This window comes from Protopterus annectens, chromosome 4.part1, assembly GCF_019279795.1.
Source record: "Protopterus annectens isolate FY-2018-M chromosome 4.part1, PAN1.0, whole genome shotgun sequence".
NCBI lineage: Eukaryota > Metazoa > Chordata > Ceratodontiformes > Protopteridae > Protopterus > Protopterus annectens.
Window position 1 is genome coordinate 839,894,703 of NC_056734.1, and position 20,685 is coordinate 839,915,387.

At 40.0% G+C, this 20,685-nt stretch overlaps 1 protein-coding gene across 1 annotated transcript in view; it reads left to right on the top strand.

The window, feature by feature from the left end:
• HLTF (helicase like transcription factor) overlaps positions 1 to 20,685 on the top strand; it is a gene marked incomplete in the record, with an annotated part of 1,324,997 nt that overhangs the window by 193,404 nt on the left and 1,110,908 nt on the right. Inside the window, 1 exon segment of the mRNA XM_044070619.1 lies at positions 14,013 to 14,131. Coding sequence (XP_043926554.1) covers positions 14,013 to 14,131 — 119 coding nt within the window.

Consider the following 20,685-nt stretch of genomic DNA (forward strand, 5'->3'; position numbering starts at 1 on the left):
AAAGTCATCAGAGGTAGAAATTACACAAGTAAATTTTACTTTACTTGCGCAGTCAGACAAGGGATCAATATTCAGGATCAGGTTAACTTCAGCAAATCTACAAAGAAACGCTTACAGGAACTGTATGAAAATAGGCAATTTAATGTAAAGTTTTTAGCTGTAAACATGACACCTATATAGCAGCAACTGATGCTTACAAGTCTGTCTTATAAGGCACACTTCAAATTTAAATTAAAAAAGAAGGAACACATGTTATAAGCAACAGCTATGATGGCTGTTGTGTCAACATACCTGCAATGAAGAAAAGTAAATAATTCCAGCACCAAAACTAAATCCACAGTTTGAGGAGTGAATAGTCAATCAACAAAACAGATGCTTCCAGCAACTCGAGAGAAACTAGTAGTTCCTACTGTTGCACAACCTCCGCTATTTTTATTACAGGTGCAGGAGGAGTTGAAAGAAACTGTTGACTATTTCATTGAAATGTGCGTTTTCAGGTTGTAAGGACTGAGGAGGGCTGTCCTTGTACGTTCCCTTAGCAGAAACAAAGTAAACCAAGGGCATTATTACTAATCCATTGCAGCGCCCACACTTTGGAGTATGAATATTACATGATGCCAGTGTCAAAAGACAGCGGAGAAAGAGATGAAGGAAATGAGGAATCGTATAGAGAAGCACGTAGTGGTCCTTTAAAGCACTTAATGCAGACTTCACCAAAAAAATATGAACATTAAAAACTTCTAAGTGTATATAGCATAATAATATATATACAAGTCAAACCTCTAAATAATGGTCTAGCTTTAAGCATTGGTTTAAGGGGAATTTTGTCATTCAGACCATGACCAGAATCACCCCTTAATCTAATAATCCACGTAGCTTCTAAGTGCTCTGTGAGATTCCTAATGTCACCCCCACGTTTGTCTTCATAAACTCTCCCAATGACTAAAATCTTAAAGGTATGTGATGCTGTAGTGTCCTTAACATGCTTAGTCTGAGCATTGGTCAATATATCATTAGTAATGTTCTCTAATCCTGTTCCTTAAAAAGCATGTCTGCTTTGCCTATATAAAATTTTGAACAGATAACACAGTAAGCTAAGTACAGCACATGCTTGGATTTACAAGTTGCAGCAACATCACACTTATAATTCTTACATGGATCTGGATGAAAAAACACACCAGTGCTATCTAAATAGGTACAATAACTAATTTCCCACACTGTCTAGTACAACTAAACCCATTAGATCTAATGTCCTTTTTAGGATAACAAAGTGGTCTTTTCAAAGGCCTCATATTCTTGAACATAAACTTTGGGTGATCTAGTATTCTTATTTTTGTATCAGTAGTTAGCACTGGCCAAAACTTCTTGAATATACTAATATAAGTGTTAACATTACTGGAATAGTGTATCGGAACTTTCAAAAAGCTCTTACCGCATCCAGTTGACTTAGAACTTTTACGTAAGTAACCAATCGAAAAATATGGCTTGGCTTACTCTTCTCTTAGCTGTGTGACTTCATTAAAGTTTGGCATATTTCATGCTGACTATATCCCCTTTTCATAAAAGATTTGGTTAACTAGTTTAGTATGCCTATAAAAATCATCATTAGCATTAAGTCTAGAAGCCCTAAAGGCTTGACTTTTCAGCACGTTTTTAAAAATATATAATGGATGCATACTATCACGAAATAGCAAATTATTGCTATGGCATGGCTTTCTATACAATTTCGTAGAGATCTTACCCTTATTGTCAACCATAATTCTCACATCCAAAAGATCTACACTCTTATCTGAACATATGGAGGAAAATTTAAGAAAAGAGGTACTTGAATTAATATACCTTTCAAATTCAGTAAAACATTGTGTACTATTATACCAAATTAAAAATAATGTAGTCCACAAATCTCCGGTACAAACTTATTGAGTCTTTAAATTGTCCCTTCATCACGTGTTCAAGCTCCCAGACAGCCATATCCATATTGGCGTAGCTATGGGCACAAGATGTGCCCATAGCTACGCCATTCTTTTGCCAATAATATGTATCTTTACACAAAAAGACATTATACTGTAGAATATACCTTAGTAATGTGCAAAACAATTCAAATCTGTCATCTGAAAAGTCAGCATACTCATTTAAATAACGTCTAACATAGATAAGACCAACATCATTGGGAATCATAGTAAACAACGACTTTACATCAAGAGTAACCAATAAAAAATGATTACTAAAGTTTGACATACCCATTGCTAAGAAATAAGTCACCTCCTGAGTTCTAACCCAGTGGTGCAAGACTTGGGAACACAGATTGACAGCAATCTGAACTTTGACCACCAAGTTTCCACAGTGCTAAGGAAAACCATCTATGTAGCGCACCTCATAAGCAAGGGTGTAGCATCCAGCTCAAGGGATGTTGTAACTCCACTGTACTCAACCTGGATCAGACCACCCTGTTGCATGTACCTCACCAGACACCTGCAGCAACTGGAGAGACCTCCGAGGTTTCTTACTAAGAAAATACAGGGACTCCAAACCATGACCTGCGTGGACAAGCTGAAAGCCCTGTCGGTTTACTCTGCATCTTATAGGCTGCTGAGAGGTGACTTGTGTCTGGCCTATGGGGCACTCTGCGATCCTGGCCTAATGGAAATGCTGCACATTTGCAAGTCAAATTGCTCGAGTCAATTGCTCTAGGGATCTCAACCTAGCTTATGACATTAACAGATCTTGCTGGAGAGACAGATATGTCTCCCAGCAACTGCTGCTTCTCTGGAATAGACTCCCCATTCACATAAGATAGCTCCTCACTGCCCCTATTCAAACACAACTTAGATAACTGAATGGGAGATTGCAAATTCGTCCCTGGGGTGGCACTCGTATCTCTCATGATAGGGGTAGCCAGTGTTGATCACAGACCTGCTCTGGTCATAAATTTGTTTTGCAAGCTATCCAAAAAAAAAAACAAATGGGAACACTTGGGATTAACATAGCTTGACTCGTAAAGGCTCTAGCACTGCTGAAGAAATGTTGCCACTGAAGAAAATGTCCAAAAATAGCCAAACTCCATACTACTGTATCTGTTATTCTTTATTTATCTCAGAACAAATTCTTGCCAAACAGTTAATTCTTTCAGAGCTTTTTCAATTCTATTATAGCACAGCTAGACAGATGAATAGACTAAGGCACACTTAGTCTAAGACGTCCCTACTGAATGAAACATACTGCCCAGTTTATATACTCTTTTCAACCAATGTTATTTTTAATATCCTTGTGACTTGTTCTTCTGGTTTCTGTCTGTGTCATGAAAAAGTCCATGATTATTTCATGCCCTTTTTTGGTCTTCGCTCTGTCTGAAGACTTCACAAAAGTCTCTCCACGTCATCTTTGCGTCACTTGACCTGTCTGTATTTTTATTTATTTCTGCATCTGAAAGCCAAGAAAGTCAACTTCCTTTTTTCTATAACAGGATGCCTGTTACGGTAAAGCCCACAGCTATATGTTATTAATATCTAAGCTGAACATGTACAAGAAATAACTGTTTTAGCAAAACAAGCCGTATTATTTTGAAAACTGTTGTTTGGCCTTGCACATTTCCTTTCACTGTACACACAGTATATTGGGGAAAAGCATTTTAATATACACTATCTATCACTGGTAGCCTAGTAACCACCAATGAACTTATGATGTTATGTATGTAAATGGTGTTGGAGGAAGTATTTTACATCCAGAATATTACATTTTCAAAAATAAATGTGGATATTTAGTTCAGTTTTTTTTTTGGGGGGGTAGTCCCTTACTCCTACAATGGGTGGTTTGTTCCAGTCACTGGGGAGTGAAGTCAATAAATAATGACATACAATTGGGTTTCAGACTGTATTTCAGAAACAAATCCTGTCATTCAAGAAACTTTGTAATCTTATAAGAGCAACATTTAAAACTTTATTCTACTTCAGAGCCTTTGTCACCCCTTTATTTTAGGCTTTATACAGATTTCTTGAGCTAGTCAGTAAAGAGGTACCTCTTGACTCCTCCCACTGCTAGATCGATCTTACCCCCCCCCCAAAAAAAAACACATTTGTTCAGAAAATGCATGCCAACACAAATCCTTTTAATCAAGCAACTTTGCAATAAGAATAATATTTAACATTTGTTGCCATTTTTTGAGCCTTTGTACACCCTTAAACCTCTCAACTGTCCAGATTTTTGCAGTGTGCAAATTATTGCATACTGTTTACTAGTCTTTTACTCATAAAATTGGTGGTTTTCTGGAAAATGACTGAGAATTGAAGTCACTACATACAGACATGAATTTGAGCTTCAGACTATCCTTCCAAAAATGCATACTAACACAAATCCTGTAATTCTAACAACTTTAAGTCTATAGGTTCATAGATTAGTACTAGGCTAACTGCCCTTGTGAGCCTAGCTAGTTACCCCATATGAGAATCGAACCACGCACCTTGTGCCTGTGAGGTAAATACCTTAACCATTATGCCAACCTTGTGCACTAAATTGTAGCTGTTATGGTCCATTTATTTATAGAAACATAAATAACTAAATAGACCTTGGCTACCAACTTGAAAAAGTTCAGCCAAATCCCTCAAGTTATTCCATTACTTCACTGTACAGCTTAATGTTATCAAGAAGCTTCCCTTCCAGCACTTGTATGATAAACTATGAAAATAAATACCACTACCTAATTTTTACATTTCAAACCAGCCCTTCAGTTATAACAATTTGCATTACTTAGACAACTCTTTCTTCAACTCAGTTCTTCCATTCTACCTGTGGTTTCCAGCCTTGCTCATGTCTTTAACCGTAAGAAAATAAAGTTGAAGTCCCTAACAGCAACCAACCACAACAACAGACAGGCAGCCTGCTACTTTAACTACTGACCAGTTCAATAACAGTTATTCTACAAAACTTCAATTACTTTTCTAACCTTGCACTCACTCATGAAACTCATAACTCAAAATGTACAAGGAAAGTAAGCACCCTAATTAGAAAAAGTAGAAACTGCAAAAAACACATCTTCCTAATGCAGAAGGTAATCCAGAGACCCTAGGGGGAAACTCCAAGAACATGAAAACTACACAACAGACATCCCAATTGAAAATCAAGCACCAACACTAACAATCAACGTTATTGCCAGTGGGACTGTCACATCTGGAATGTGTTGTACAAGATTCCTTGTAGCATGTTACTTTAAAATATAAAATTTCCCTGCCCACAAATGCAAACTGACAAGGAGTCACACATCTGACAACCAGAGGGCCAAGTTAAGTCAGAACATTCAGAAGATAAGACAACCAACTATGAAACCTTTCAGTAGGACCATACCTTTGGTACGGGGACCACACATTTGGTATCTCTACTTGGTATCCTATAGATTGCTCAGAGGTGATCTGTATCTTGTCTACAATGCAATATCAGACCCTGCCCTACTAGAGATGCTCCATATCTGTAAGTCTAACTCCTCGTGCATTACCCGCTCGATAGACCTAAATGTAATATTTGGCATCAACAAAACCTGCTGGAGAGACAGGTTTGTCTCCCAGAGGCTGCCCTGTCTGTGGAATAGACTTCCCATATATGTCAGATTACTTTGCTGACCCTCTTCAGGCGCAACCTTAATGAGTGGATGGGAAACCACAAATTTGTCCCAGGGGTTCCATCTTTTTCCTTTCATTCACAGGGGTGACTGGTGATGACTGAGTTTTTCTTTTTTGAGGTTAAACTCTTAGCTAGGCTTGTAAGGGCTCCAGGGCCATTAGGCTAGTAACCTATGACCCTATGAAAGGTATATGTGTGTGTGGATGGACTGGCCCTGTGAAAATACCATTTAAGCCAATTTATTTTGGACTAATAATACTACATGGCTGACAGTCTCTTGACTAAGCAACCCTAGGCTTAGCCTACAGTCTCCATACTCCCAACTGAGAAACACAGCCCATTCTGGCATTCCATTTAGTTATCCATTCTGCACCTTTACTTGAACATATCCACTACTCTTCTTGTAAATAAAAACTTGATGCAGTTGGCTTCCCTACATGCACACTATATGCAAGTTAAGCTCGAGTCCCTTATTTTTCACTCCTGGTGTGAGAATTGCACCCACCAAGCAGTATATCAAGAACATAGAAGATGAGTTTGCTTAACAAACAAACTGTTAGCAATTTATAAAAGTCTGATGCCTGAACTTACAAAGAGGTGGAGGAAATGAGGGTAACACAGCTGTCAACTCCAAGTGCAAAAGCCATTATACTAACAATACTTTGTTAAAGCAGTGTAACAAATACCAGATGCTGCTGGTACTTGTAGCCAGGTAAAAGGAAAGATTGGTTCACAAACACACTTTAGTTCTCACGCAAGCATGCATACACTCGCACACACAGACTAAAACAAACACATACACACCTATCTTTTCTTGATTCTTATTTTACTTTTACACTCGCTAAACAGCAAAACCGCTGCTTAGCGAGTGTAAAATAATGGCTCGGTCATCTCACTCATAGTCTTGCTAGTATTACCAACCATTTTCTCTCTCTCTTTTCTTTTTAAACGTGTTCCAGATGTTGCCTTAACACTTATTTTTGTTAATACTTATTTTTGATTAAGGCTGTGTAATGCGATCGCATTACAGAACCTTAATCAAAAATAAGAATCGGAAGAAATAAGCATTGACAGCTGGTGGAACATTGTAAAAAAACAGACAAAATAGTTGGTAATGGGTATGTGTAACTGTAATGGCTGTGGGGAATGCTAACAACATATACCTGTATTAAAAGAAAACAATTTCTTGTAGGAGATTACCGATTTCTCACTCTTGCAGCTTCTATTAAGATGCTTCAACAAAATAGATGCACCTAGCAACTGCAGTGAGCAAAATAGTTCCCAGAGATGCCCAAGTTGGTCTTTCTATTGGCTGCAACAGCCATTTCAAAACTATCCGATGCATATGAAATTAGCAGGGGCATTGTCAGGGCGAAAGGATGGAATAGAAGAGGGTGGTTTGTGGGTGGTCCTTGGACAGCGACCGAGTAAATGGGGAGGAAAAACAAAGGGCATTATTACTGAGCCACTGCAGCGCCCCTACGAGCTGTACAGCTCTGTGAGAATGCCGCAGGCTTAAAGATGGAGTTGAGTAAAGGGAATGGAAAAAGTCGAAATTATTTTCTGTAACACTGTATATAATCCATGGTACAGCAGTCAAATGATAGGGAAGGAAAACGTTTTTAAAATGAGGAAACTTCTGAGGAAGCACATAGTGGTCCTTTAACTGAATGCACCTGCTTGGAGGAATTACTTAGAGCCAGAAACTACCCAGGCACACTTCTTAATTCCTTGCTTTTAGGAGGTTAGTGATGCCAAACACACAAAACATCCTCCAGGGATACAAGACTTATCAGGGAAATTGTGCAAAATAACTGGAACATTTTGACAGGTAGCAGGGAGGTTAATAATTTCTTGGGAGCCTCTCCAATGTTTGCACACAAACTATGACATCAGAAGATCACTTGAAAACAGGGATACTCCGTTGTCATTAAGTAACACTTCTTCTGTTAACTTAGCCTCAGGAATGTTTGCATGTGGCAACTGTGTAGCCTGTATTTACATTTACGTAGTTAAAGACTTTCTTTGATCACTGTGCAGTAAAAGTCTGGTTTCACAAACATTTTGATTGTAAAACAAGGAATGTTTATGCAGGAATGTGATTCATGCAGCAGTTTCTATACTGGCAAAACATCACGACTATTATCTGATAGAATTCAAGAACACTGCTCTGTAATTAGAAAGAAAGACACTAAGAATGCCTTGGCTAAACATAGCCTGAACTGTTCCACTTTGTTAAATTTTGAATCCTTGTATTAGAATGTGTAGATTCCTTTTTTGGTAACATTGACACATTATTAGAGTTCAAAGAGCTGCACTGGCAGTTATGATTAAGTGCTGACTCTTTACCTGGATTAAATGAAACCCTGGATATTAAATGTGCAAGTAAGTGGCAAAATTAGTTATGCTTTTCTACTGCAGCTAGCTGAGACTTGGCACAACCGTTTGGACAGACCATGTAACAGTTACAGCAGTACACAAAACAAATGGGTACTTGCGTGTTATCGCAGCCAGATTTTCAAGGTTACAAATAGCACCTACCTGCAGACAAACGAGTGGCTGAAAGTTTTTTAAGTGCCAATCATAGTTCTTACTACTTTCAAAAAAGTATACATGACTTTAAAAAACAGGAACAATTTAAGAAATCCTCTTCCTGTTTTGCGAGCATTAGAGACGCATGCATGGCTAAGGATAAAGGCGTATGACGAGTTGTATAAAAGTTTGGACACTAAGAAGGGAGAAAAGGACCTGTACCGATTGGCTAGACAGAGGGACCGAGCTAGTAAAGCTGTGCAGCAGGTAAGGGTTCATAGGTAGGCACTAGGCTATCGGCCCAAGGGCCTACGTAAGCCTAGCCAGCAAGGTACCATAGCTTACGCCACCCAAGAAAGTTATTTTCCTGTGCAGAGACACAGAAGTGATCCCCGGGGTGTATTTCCTATTTCCTATCCACTCATCAAGATTTTTCTTGAAGAGTGCTAATGAAGAACATTGCTTGACATAGATGGGTAGCTTGTTCCAGAGTATAGGAAGTCTCTGGGACAGGAATCTATCCCTCCAGCATGTCCTGTTTATTGTGGTGACAAGGTTTAGGTCCCTAGAGCGTGTAGCTTGGAGGGATTGGGATTTCTTTAGGTGTAGCATGTCCAACAGCTCTGGGTTTGACATAGCTTTATATGTTAGGCAGAGATCAACTTGGAGTAGGCGATATGCTACGGAGTAAAGCTGGAGTTTTTTGAAGCGGTCAGTGTAGGGCATTTGTTTGAGGCCAGTAATCCTCTTTGTGAGGTACTTCTGTGGCCTTTCCAGCTGCTGCAGATGTCTTGTGAGGTACATTCCAAAAGGGGCATTGTACTCTATAATGGGTCTGAGTGACGAGTAGAGGGGAACAATGGCCTCTTTTTTTCCTGGATGAGAACCCTTTTATGACGAGGTGTGCCACGTAGAAGGCCTTCCTGACTACTGTGGCAATATGACTATCAAAGAAGAGACTACTGTCCACCTGTGTCCCAAGGTCTCTTATCACGCATTCGGTGTTAAGTAGATTGCTGCCTATGTGGTAGTTCATGGGTACAGAGTTTTTACCAAAGGGGATGACACTGCACTTTTTGGCATTGAGCTTGAGGCCATGGCTCTGACACCAGGCATCTGTCTCAGTGAGTTCCTTCTGTAGGATGTCCACAGGTGATAAAGGATAATGAGGGAAACATACTCACAAGCGAGGACTGTGTGTTGAGCAGATGGAAAGAGTACTTTGAGGGGTTGATGAATGAAGAGAATGAGAGGGAGAGAAGGTTGGATGATGTGCTGATAGTGAATCAAGAAGTGCAGTGGATTAGCAAGGAGGAAGTAAGGATAGCTATAAAGAGGATGAAGAACGGAAAGGCTGTTGGTCCAGATGACATACCTGTGGAAGCATGGAGGTGTTTAGGTGAAATGGCAGTGGAGTTTTTAACTAGATTGTTTAATGAAATCTTGGAAAGTGAGAGGATGCCTGAGGAATGGAGAAAGTGTTTTGATACAGATTTGTAAGAATAAGGGTGATGTGCAGAGCTGTAGTAACTACAGAGGGATTAAATTGATCAGTCACAGCATGAAGTTATGGGAAAGAGTAGTGGAAGCTAGGTTAAGAAGGGAGGTGATTAGTGATCAGCAGTATGGTTTCATGCCAGGAAAGAGCACTACAGATGTGATGTGAATGTTGATGGAGAAGTACAGAGAATGTCAGAAGGAGTTGCATTGTGTCTTTGTGGATTTAGAGAAAGCATATGACAGGGTGCCTAGAGAGGAGTTGTGGTATTGTATGAGTAAGTCGGGAGTATCAGAGAAGTATGTAAGAGTGGTACAGGATATGTACAAGGGTAGTTTGACAGCGGTGAGGTCTGCGGTGGGAGTGACGGATGTGTTTAAGGTGGAGGTGGGATTACGTCAAGGTTCAGCTCTGAGCCCTTTCTTATTTGTAATGGTGATGGACAGGTTGACAGACGAGATCAGACAGGAGTCCCCATGGGCTATGATGTTGGCAGATGACATTGTGATTTGTAGTGAGAGTAGGGAACAGGTGGAGGAGACCCTGGAGAGGTGGAGATATGCTCTAGAGAGAAGAGGAATGAAGGTCAGCAGGACTAAGGCAATATATATGTGAGAATGAGAGGGAGGATAGAGGAATGGTGAGGATGCAGGGAGTAGAGGTGGCGAAGGTGGATGAGGTTAAATACTTGGGATCAACAGTTCAGAGTAATGGTGCCGGTGGAAGAGAGGTGAAGAAGAGAGTACAGGCAGGATGGAGTGGGTGGAGAAGAGTGTCAGGTGTGATTTGTGACAGACGAGTACCAGTAAGAGTGAAAGGGAAGGTCTACAAGAGGGTAGTGAGACCAGCTATGTTATATGGGTTGGAGACAGTGGCATTGACAAAAAGGCAGGAGTCGTAGCTTGACGTGGCAGAGTTGAAGATGTTAAGATTTGCACTGGGAGAGACGAGGATGGACAGGATTAGGAATAAGTATATTAGAGGGTCAGCCCAGGTTGGAAGGTTTGGAGACAAAGCCAGAGAGGCAAGATTACGTTGGTTTGGACATGTGCTGAGGAGGGATGCAGAGTATATTGGGAAAAAGATGCTACGGATGAAGCTGCCAGGTAACAGGAAAAGAGGAAGGCCTAAGGTAAGGTTTATGGATGTGGTGAGAGAGGACATGCAGGTGGTCGGTGTGACAGAGCAAGATGCAGAGGACAGGAAGAAATGGAAAGTTGATCTGCTATGGCGACCCCTGACGGGAGCAGCTGGAAGTAGAAGAGTCGCACGCATGAGTTGGCATGACTGATGTCATACTGTGTGTCAGAATATTTTCACACTGGGCAACAAATCCTTCACAGAAGGAAAACACAGAGACTGTGAAATTGAGGGAGTTATGTATTACCGTTTTGTTTCACAAGCACCGTCAAAATGAAATGTGGAGTTTTCTCACCCCATGTCACTGTAACATGAACTAGTTTCCCTGTAAGTTTAGCAATGACATTCACTATTCTCTGCACACTTTCTTCCACAAACTGTAAATAATGCAACCGACAGTACAATAGCAGGCATGATAACTCAAGTGCAAGTCTGTAACGGATGCAAAAAAAGGAAGATTATTTCTGAACTTGTTTTAGTTCGTAAAACTCATGTACAGTTTTTGGCCACTTGTAAGGACTTAGTAATACACTCTCTTCTGTGGAGGTATGTGCATTTCGCAACTGCGAAAATCTGGTTGTGATGACACGTAAGTACCAACAAAAGTATTTATTTTTGTCTTTAACTAAACAAACAGTTTTATTACTACACGTCTTATTTTAATTTTTTTAATTAGATTTTTTCCATTATGACATGTTATTCTGTAACATATATTTTAACCAGTTGTATTACCTTACTGCATATATTTCTGCTGCTTTGATGTTTATTACTGTACAAGGGAAATCTTTAGATATTCAAAGTTTATTATGTGGCTTGTCTACACTGTTGCACAGTGTATAACGGAGCCATTTTATTTCTACTTTATTGTGTATATATTTCTGTTTACTGGCTTGAATTTTTTCATTACTGTAAAGGGGATTCTTAGGTTATTTACAGTTTATTACTTGCTTAGTTTGCTGCCTTGAATTTTTTCATTACTGCAAAGAGAAGCCTTGAGATTTTTTGTGGGTTGTATCAAGAGTTGAAATGAGGGTTAATTTCTGCTTTACTTGACTTTTTTTATGTGACTATCTGTCCTGAAAAAAAAAAACATTTACGTTTAGTACTGTTTTTCAACCTTATTACATATCTAAGCTTTTCCTTTACTTTTTGCTGCTTAGGATTTTTTATCATTGATGTAAAGAGATATCTGTACATGATCTACATTTAACTGGTGTTACATGTTAACGTTTTCATTGGTGCTGAACTCGGCTAGAACGCACCTTTGTTTTATATGGTATAACTTGTTTAACTTTTATGACCTGTTTTTATGTATAAATGCTAGAGCATTCCTTATTCACGGATTATTTTTGTCTGAAGTTCTGTTTACTACAAAGAATGGTTCTGGGGGTGGTGCATTTTTTCTTATAACTTTAGAAGTTTTTTGCCAGTGTAAAGTTCTTTCTTCGTTTTGCAGCTTGTCGATTTTATTTGCAGAATAGCAGAAACAAATCCTCTTCTGGCCCTAGAGGCTGCCCCTAGTTTGTAGTGGTTTGTGAAGGTATGCCTAGGTGCTAAAAGTAGCTGTTTCATGGATGGTGTTAGCAGTGACTCCCCTTAAGGAAGGCTGTGTTGTCTGCAGTGACTCTAGTGGAGTGGTCCCTGCTCTGTCCTGGAATAGCCTTGAATAACAAAAGGAAATGTAGTGAACTAACCATTTTGAAAGAGTTTGCTTTTGAACAGGGTCTACCCTTTGTACCTGTTTGTATAAAAGGCTAGCTGATAAGACATTCTAAATTATTTGGTTGTGTGCAAGTAAAATCCCAGCCTTGTGAATATAGGGAATGCACGGTCCTTTCTGCTAAATTATGTGGCTTTTTAAAGAAAACTTGTTGGGGAATAACACTTGAGGAATGAATGTGGGGTTGGTGTGCAGGATACCCTGTACTGATGAAGAGCTAGGAAATGTTATTTGCCCATCAAAGCCTCTTTCTCCTCAATGGCTAAGGTAAGTGACCCCCTTGAGGACCTGTTTGTCTGGAGATCTGGAGGACAGTGTCTGTGTTGCTGTAGTCATCTTTGTTGTGATATCTCCAAGTGTTGCTGTAGTCACTTTTGCTAAGATACCTCCAAGCATACAATGCTGTGCTCTCATGTTGCCTTCTCATTTATTGTAATTTTTTAGCACTTTTTTTCTCTTGCTTCATCCTTCTGCTCAGGACTCCACATCCATCACCAGGTGTGCCAGCTTCTCTATTTTCCCAGTTGGGGCTGGCATGGAATGTAAGAGCCATCCTAGGGGTCTTGCCATCACCTTCAGCCAGGGGTTATTTTACTTTAATGATCCACCTATTACTCTCCCCTTCCATTACGGTGCCTGTGGTCACATCCAAAGAGTAAGCGTGCAGTGTGGGCATGTGGTGTCTCCCTGCCTCCATGGCAACTCAGCCATGTCCACTACCCTTTCCCTAGCATGGTCTACACCTCTCTGTCGCACCATCCCTAGCCTCCACAAGGGATTGTCATAGTTAATGGCTTCCCTGCTGTTCCATCAGTCACCCAAGCAACTAATCGAATCTGGACCATCTATGCTGTGATCAGGGTTCCTGTCTGTCTGTCTTGTGTTTGCCAGGACCAGACATTTGAGTTGATTATTGAATTAAGACCCAATAGATTTTTAATTGCCCATTGAGAGACAATGATGGCATTGCATCAAATTGATAGCCATATGAAGGACTTGGCTTTAATAAAGTTTGTCACACTGATATGGGATTGTGTTATGCACTCCTTTTTAGTGTAGTCCCAGCCTGTTAAATAACCAGTACTGATTGACTTTATAGAAAGTGAGTGCTTTTAAATGTGGAGTAATGTTCATCTTGACCAGTAACCTTGAGGTTCAGCTGGTAGTCTGTTTGTTTTTATATTGCACGACAGCTGGTCTTTCAGTGAAATGCTCAATGACATGACTCTAGTGTAACTGCTTATATTTTACAACAGAGAACAGACTAAGTGGAGATTGTCTGCTGGATGCCAATCCCAGGCATTCATTCTACTTTCTGTGCCACTCCCCAGTTGCAAAGTAGAACTTCTAGTTATAGTGTGGTACAGCCCAATAGAAAAATGTTTTCTGTATCCAGTATATTTTGCTTATTTTTAAATGTATTCTGATCTGCATGTATCCTTGTGTTTAGTTTGTAATGATGAATGCTAAACTTTGATCTTTAGTGCTCTGAGTCTGGTCTTTCTGTTTTAGTTTTCGAAGTTGGTTTTGTGGGATCTGGAAGAGCGTCACAGTCACAGCCACAGTCCCAGAGGCCTGGGACAAGTTTTAGAGCACCTACAATTGCAGCTGTTCAAATGACAACTGAGCAGGTAAGCTTTCTTTCTTGCTGATGCATTTGATTAGTCTTTTCTTGTAAAAAGTCAACTTATCCGTTTAACTTTGTTTTTTATTTTTCTTAAGTATTGCTGAAATGTTAATGTGAAATACAATGAGTAGATACTATAACATACACAGAAAAAGGAAAATTAAATTAATTTGTTAATATTTTATGGTAGTGTGAACTATCTTTAGTAACGCAGTTATTTACAGTAGCCATCTAAGCAGAAGGTTTCTTCCCTGTTTCCCCTGCAAAATTCAAGTTTTTTTTCATCTGCTAATGAGGGTGATCAGTTCTGCATTGAGGAGTTTGGAGTTTTGCCTTATTATGGTACTGATTTTGTTGACTATTTGTAGATTCCTTTTTCCCCTCTTAGAGTTCTACGTATGCCCTATGTTTGTATGAGGTCATGTCTTGTGATGACATGGGCTGTAGTTGAGATGGGATGTAAAAACGGGACAGTTATATTCACAGATTCACTCTTTCTACAGTAATTTATAGCGTATGGAAAATATCCCTGTAAAACTGACGTGCCTGCTTGCTGAGAAATTTACAGCAGTGAGTGTTTTCCTTCCTGCAAGTCTTGCAATGATTACCTGGGTTCTCCATCATTCTGTCTGGGTGCAAGGACATGCCATTCCCTCTCCTGGAAGGGGGCTTAATTTGGCTCTTCAAGCCAAGCCAGTGGACTAACATTTAGTGCTGATGTGCCTCCTTTTTATTGCAGAGCTTTTGGAATTTCTCTGGTAATGTGTAAAGGAAGCTTCATTTTAAAATGATAAAATCTGGCTATCATGACTGAGTGGTATTAGTTATAATAATTTGAGTGGTTTTATGTAATGTACAATCATCTGTCAAGGGTGTTTTTTTTTTGTATTTAGGAGTAATTCATAACTCTTGTGATATCCATGAAAATACAAATCCTTCTTAGAAAAAAAAACGTAGCTAGTTCATTTTGGTAAACGGAACACTTTCACTTACTGTATAGGAGGAGATGCACCCCTCCAGTCAGACACTGTAAGGGATCTGGGTACTCTTGCTGATTTAATTCCTTATCATTTGACCATCATGTCTCCGCAGTAGTTTAGAAAGCCTTTCATCTGGCCCATATAATTTCCAAGTAATCTCCTCTAGATCCAGAGAAGTCTTAATCTCCCTTGTATCTTATCAGACCCATTATTGAATAGCATGTGTCTTTTGGCATTTGTTTATCTAAACATATCACGCAACTTGAGAAACCTCAGAGATACATAACTAAAAGGATCAGTGGCCTCAAAAATCTTCGTTATCGGGAGAGAGACTGGCAGCCATTTCTCTGTACTCAGTCTCTTGCAGACTCCTTTGAGGAGATCTAGGGCTAGCCTTTTGTGACACGCTACCCGGTTAAAGAAACTCCAGCTCTACTCAGTGGCATACCGCCTGCTCAGAGGTGACCTGTGCCTGACGTATAAGGCCATGTCCAACCCGGAATTAAGGGACATGCTGCACCTCAAAAAATCCAAATCCCATCGAGCTACACGCCGAGACTTGAACCTCAGCACTGAAATAAATAGGACATGCTGGAGGGACAGATTCATAACCCAGAGGCTCCCTTCACTATGGAATAAAATCCCAGTCCAGGTTAGGCAGAGTCCCTCATTGACTCTCTTCAAGAGGAATCTTGATGAGTGGATGGGAGATCATAGGTTTACCCCGGGTATCACTTCTGTGTCACTGTTAGACAGAGGCACAGTATACTAACCTCGAAAAAGGGCATAGCAAAATTAATTTAAAATGGGTGGCGAAAGCCAAACATACTCTGGCTAGGCTTATAAATGCCCTAGGGCAGATAGCCTAGTATGAACCTATGAACCTATGAACAAAAGATCTTAACCCATTTGGTCTCCTGTTCCTTCTCAGAACTAATGATACATAAAATACTCTGTTAAACCAACTAAGCCTTCACTAGCAAATAAGACATGAGCACGACAGATTTGTATCCCAAAGTATCCCTCATCTCTGGAACAAACTTCACTATATGTCAAGCAGAGTAGCACCCTTGCTACCTTAAAAGTAAACCTAGATAATTGGATGAGCAGCCTCAAATTCTTTTCTGGTCCATGTTGTCTTGCCCACTTTGAGGCTACTGAGGCTAGAGGGAGATTTTGAATAGGGTTTTTGGCATGGCTTGAAATGATCTGCAGACTGATTGTTTAGTATTTACCTGCGACTGTGACAGACAAGTTATTGAAAGAGTTGCCCATAAAGTGAGAAGGATGCCCACATGTAATAGTACATGTGGGAGGTAATCTAGAACAAGGAACAGTGGATGACATAATTGATTTGGTTAAGGAAGTTCTTTTGATCTGCAGGTGATCAGGATTTATGGTAGCAATTTTTGAAGCACTGTCTGCATCATGAATGAACAGAATGAGAAAGGTGAAGTAGAGAGATTAGAACTACCAACATATTCTGTATACAGTGAATCCAGTGAAAAAGCATCTATGCTGTTTGTGGCACAGCACTGCAGAGTCAAGACTTTAATGGGTTTTTTTTTTTCTCTAAATACTATGTCAAGTTCAAACGTTATAAAGATAAGAAGAAAAGCTTGAAAGTGCCGTAGAGAATATGACTAAAGTGTAGTCATCAGTTTGAGAACGTCATGGGCATTCAACAGCAATAGCTGTAGCAGAGGATCTCTCCTTAAAGGATTTCAGTGAATTATAGAAAATTAATGTAACATTTGACCCGAAAAACAAAATTGGCTGAAATGGAATCTAGAATGAAATTGACTGAAGTACTTTTACCAGACCATGAAGCATGTGCAAAATTCAGGGCCATTAGTTTTGTATGCATAGCACAGAGAATGGACAGAAGGGCCCAGCCAAAAGAATTGGCTAGAGGAAAGGAAATCCCAACGGGAGAAATAATGCCAAAAAGAGTGATCAGAACTTCTGCTCGAGTCACACAAGGGGTAAAGAAATTACTGTATCCTACTGTGGTAACATTTGATATGTATTGTAATGAGACAGTTGTAACGAACTGTCCTGTGTTGCCTGTTTTTCTGATTTTTATAAACCATAAAAGCACTGAAAATAGAAGAGCCACGACTCTCTGGAGGTAAAAACCAAGCAGTCCTTTAATATTTCAACAACAAGCAAAAACACACAACAAAAGCAACAAAAAGACGTATAGAATAAAACACTTTAACGAATTGCCACGTTTTTCATCCCACTGTAGACTTCATCAGATAATAAAGCTAATACATCATTAATTGACTTTTTATACCTAAATTAAATTCAAACCATCCAGTGAGAACAATGCCACAACCCAACCCATCCATTAGAATTCAATGAATAAATATGAACCATATTTGAATACATATAAAAAAATCTTAAAAGCCTCCCTTTTCAAATGTAAAAATTTTTCATAGAATGAATCTAGAATAAATAAATATTTTAAAACTTTCCAAAACAAAAAAAAATGTATAAAAAAACTTTGTAATACTTTAAAATGTTTTTAAAATACATTTTCAGCTTGATCAGGGCCATTCCTAATCCAATAGCACCATCTAGTGGACAAGTGAAAATGTTTAAAATTACTAAGTGAAAGATCCCTAGCAAAAAAAAAATATATAAAAATACATGAAGTAAGATAAAATAAACATTAAACTAACAGTATAATCTGAAGGGCGTTATTGTGATTTTTTTAACGCCCTGTACAAACAGTTTATCAATTACCTCCGATCTCGTTTGCCGCCTGTTCTATCCAGACATGTTTAGATTTGTAGCAGTTTATTCAAAATAAGTGAAAGTTTTTCTTTTTTTTCCAGCTCAACGCCTCCATTTAGAATTAGTTTAGCATAGTGTAGTGATAGGGTTATGCATTTGTTACATTTTTTCTTCTATAGTATGTATTTCCAGATAGTTCCATAGTTAGATTACAGCTTAGGAAAATATAGTACTTGTGGGTGTGTGGGGGGGTGAGTGTATGTTTATTAGTAGTAAGATGATAAGATGGTAGTTTCTTGGACATGGTTTAGATTGTGGTAGGGTTTATAGAGTTTATTCTGTTAGAAATGTATTATTCTGATGTCAGATAAAACTTAAGGATTCAAAAAATGTTCAGCTTGTGGACACACATCCTCAAGATCCCTCATGCCCTCTGAATGTACTGTTTAGTTGTTGGGAACCTGCAGGCAAACCATGATATTTCTGCTGCCTTTGGCTCTAGAACTTTACAGGGTAGGAGAGAGAAACTGATTATTAAAGGCTTGCTTCCCCCATAGACAGAGTCTTCTACTATGTCTTCTGAGCTGAGACCTCTATTTTCTTCTCCCAGCACTGAGAAGAGAAAGGAAGGAATAAAACTAAAGAAAGTCACAGAGACAAAGAGAGGTCTTTAGAGAAAAAGACTGAAGAAAATAAATTGGAAGAGAACTCAAGTCAAGAAAAGGTCCCCGGATCCATCTGGTCTGTCTAGTATGAAACCAAAAAGTTTGTGGCAGATAGATCCACCTGCCAGTTGGATCCAAGCTCCCTCCTCTTGAGCTACATTTTCTCCAGAGCTGGTGAGCCCTCTGCTGCATTCACTGATCCTTCAGGTCAAACAACCTTCTTAGGCCGTCATTGGTGTCATCGTCGAGGTCTGTCTGATCCACCAGCAGTTTCACAAAGATGGATGTCGACTGAATGATGAGATGTTTGAGGACACAAATTCAAATGGGAGTCCAACAAGGGGAGGTCTGGGTACAGGCCCATTGACCCTGTCACACTTTTTTCCAATACCGGTTCAGATTTCAGAACAGATTCCCACAGATCCTAATCCTTCTGGTGTACCTCAGTCAAGTCTGACAGTCCAACGAACTTTGGCTTCAAATATGTCCTTTACTCTCTTGACTCTGCTGTCTGATCGGGATGAGTCCTAGAGCCGAAGCGTTGGTGTCTAGGTTCTGATGATGAGTCATCCCTGAACTTTTTTGAGCAGTTCCTTCTTGGTTCCTTACCACATGACTCTGGTTTGAGGTCCTCTTCTGAGACTACCTCAGAGTAGGGCGGCTTCTGCAGTCGGTTGTCAGAGGGGAGTCATCCCTCTGCTCCAAACATGGCATTGGCTTTTGAGACTGTGGAAAGGGCTTTGGCTGGTCCAGAAAGGAGGGTGTGTGCACTGAATTCAGATCGGACACCCAGTAGAACCTGTTCTTATGCCCTCATTCAGATTGACGAGGACAGTTAGAAACCCATAGGCTTTGAGACCACTTAACACTCGAGTTCCCAGTCTGATTCTGACCTGTCTCCACCAGATCCCCAGAGATGTTCCAAAGAGGCACATGTGCAAATGGAAGCACGTAGACTCCTCTCCTGAGTCAGTTACTGAGGACACCGATTTGGATAAGGGAGAAAGATCCCCCAGAACCCCCCTAGAAGATGCCACATTTGGAGACATCCTGGAATTTTATGAAGCAAAAAGGGGGTTGGTCCACTGAAACTTCTTCAAATGAGTTTGTGTGTTTCTTGTAGCTTTTTGGTCTGGCTCATCTGTGTGCTGGGTGGGATGCACTCATAGATCTCATGGCACAAAGTGCATGGAAGGACCCTGATATTAGTTTGTTTAAAAAAAAAAAAAAAGAATTTCAGCAGCCCATAAATATAGGAAGCATTGGTCAGAAGGACCCCCATTAGATGTCATGGTAGTAACAGCAGCCATATAGAAAGAGCTGTCTGAAGAGTTTGTCTGTCCTCTTAAGAGCGTCAAGGGCTTTGGACATACATCGTGGGGAAATGGGTTTACTCTTTAGTGTCCTTTGCTCTTAGAGAGTTGATCAAGGAGATTTCTAATTCTCTCTGCTAACTTGCCTTTGGATGCCAAAATGCAATGGACACCCAAATGTCTACTCTGCCGTCTGCTTGTAACCAACCTAGCAGATGATACAGCAAGAGCAGCTGGTTCAGGCATTTCCATGGGTGTCATGCCTGGATGCGGCTATGCAGTTTTATGGAAAGCTTCAAGGTATCTTTGATCAGTGCTCCATTTAATAGTTCCACTCTTTTTAGACCCAAAGTTAGAAACTCTTACCAGGAGTGAGCAAGGCAGTAAGATCCTCTCTGCCACAGGAGTCCACTTCTGCACCATCCAAAGATCCTGTTACAGAAATCAAAGGGAGGTAAGAAAATGTGGATCCAGAATAGTTTTCACCACAACAGTCCTGGAGATGCACCCCCCTGAGGCAGAGGAGACGGAGGAGGCAACTCAAGTGGACATCATGCTGGGGATAGAGGTGGATCACTGAATTAGTGTTTCGGTGGCCCCTTCACTGAGAAAACAATACCAGTGCCCCTGAAGGGTAATCTGACTGCTGCTTTCTGGAGGCAGTCAGGGGGCACTTAACCGTACACCCACAAGCTTAACGGATCCTTACTTCAGATTCCTAGAATCACTAGAGGCTATAAGATTCCCTTTTTGTATCCCCCCCCGCAAAAAAAAAAAAAACAAAAAAAAAACTGGAATTTGCAGCAACAGAAGTTTCAAAGTTGCTAGAAATGTCATCCAACAGGTCCCCCCAGCTGG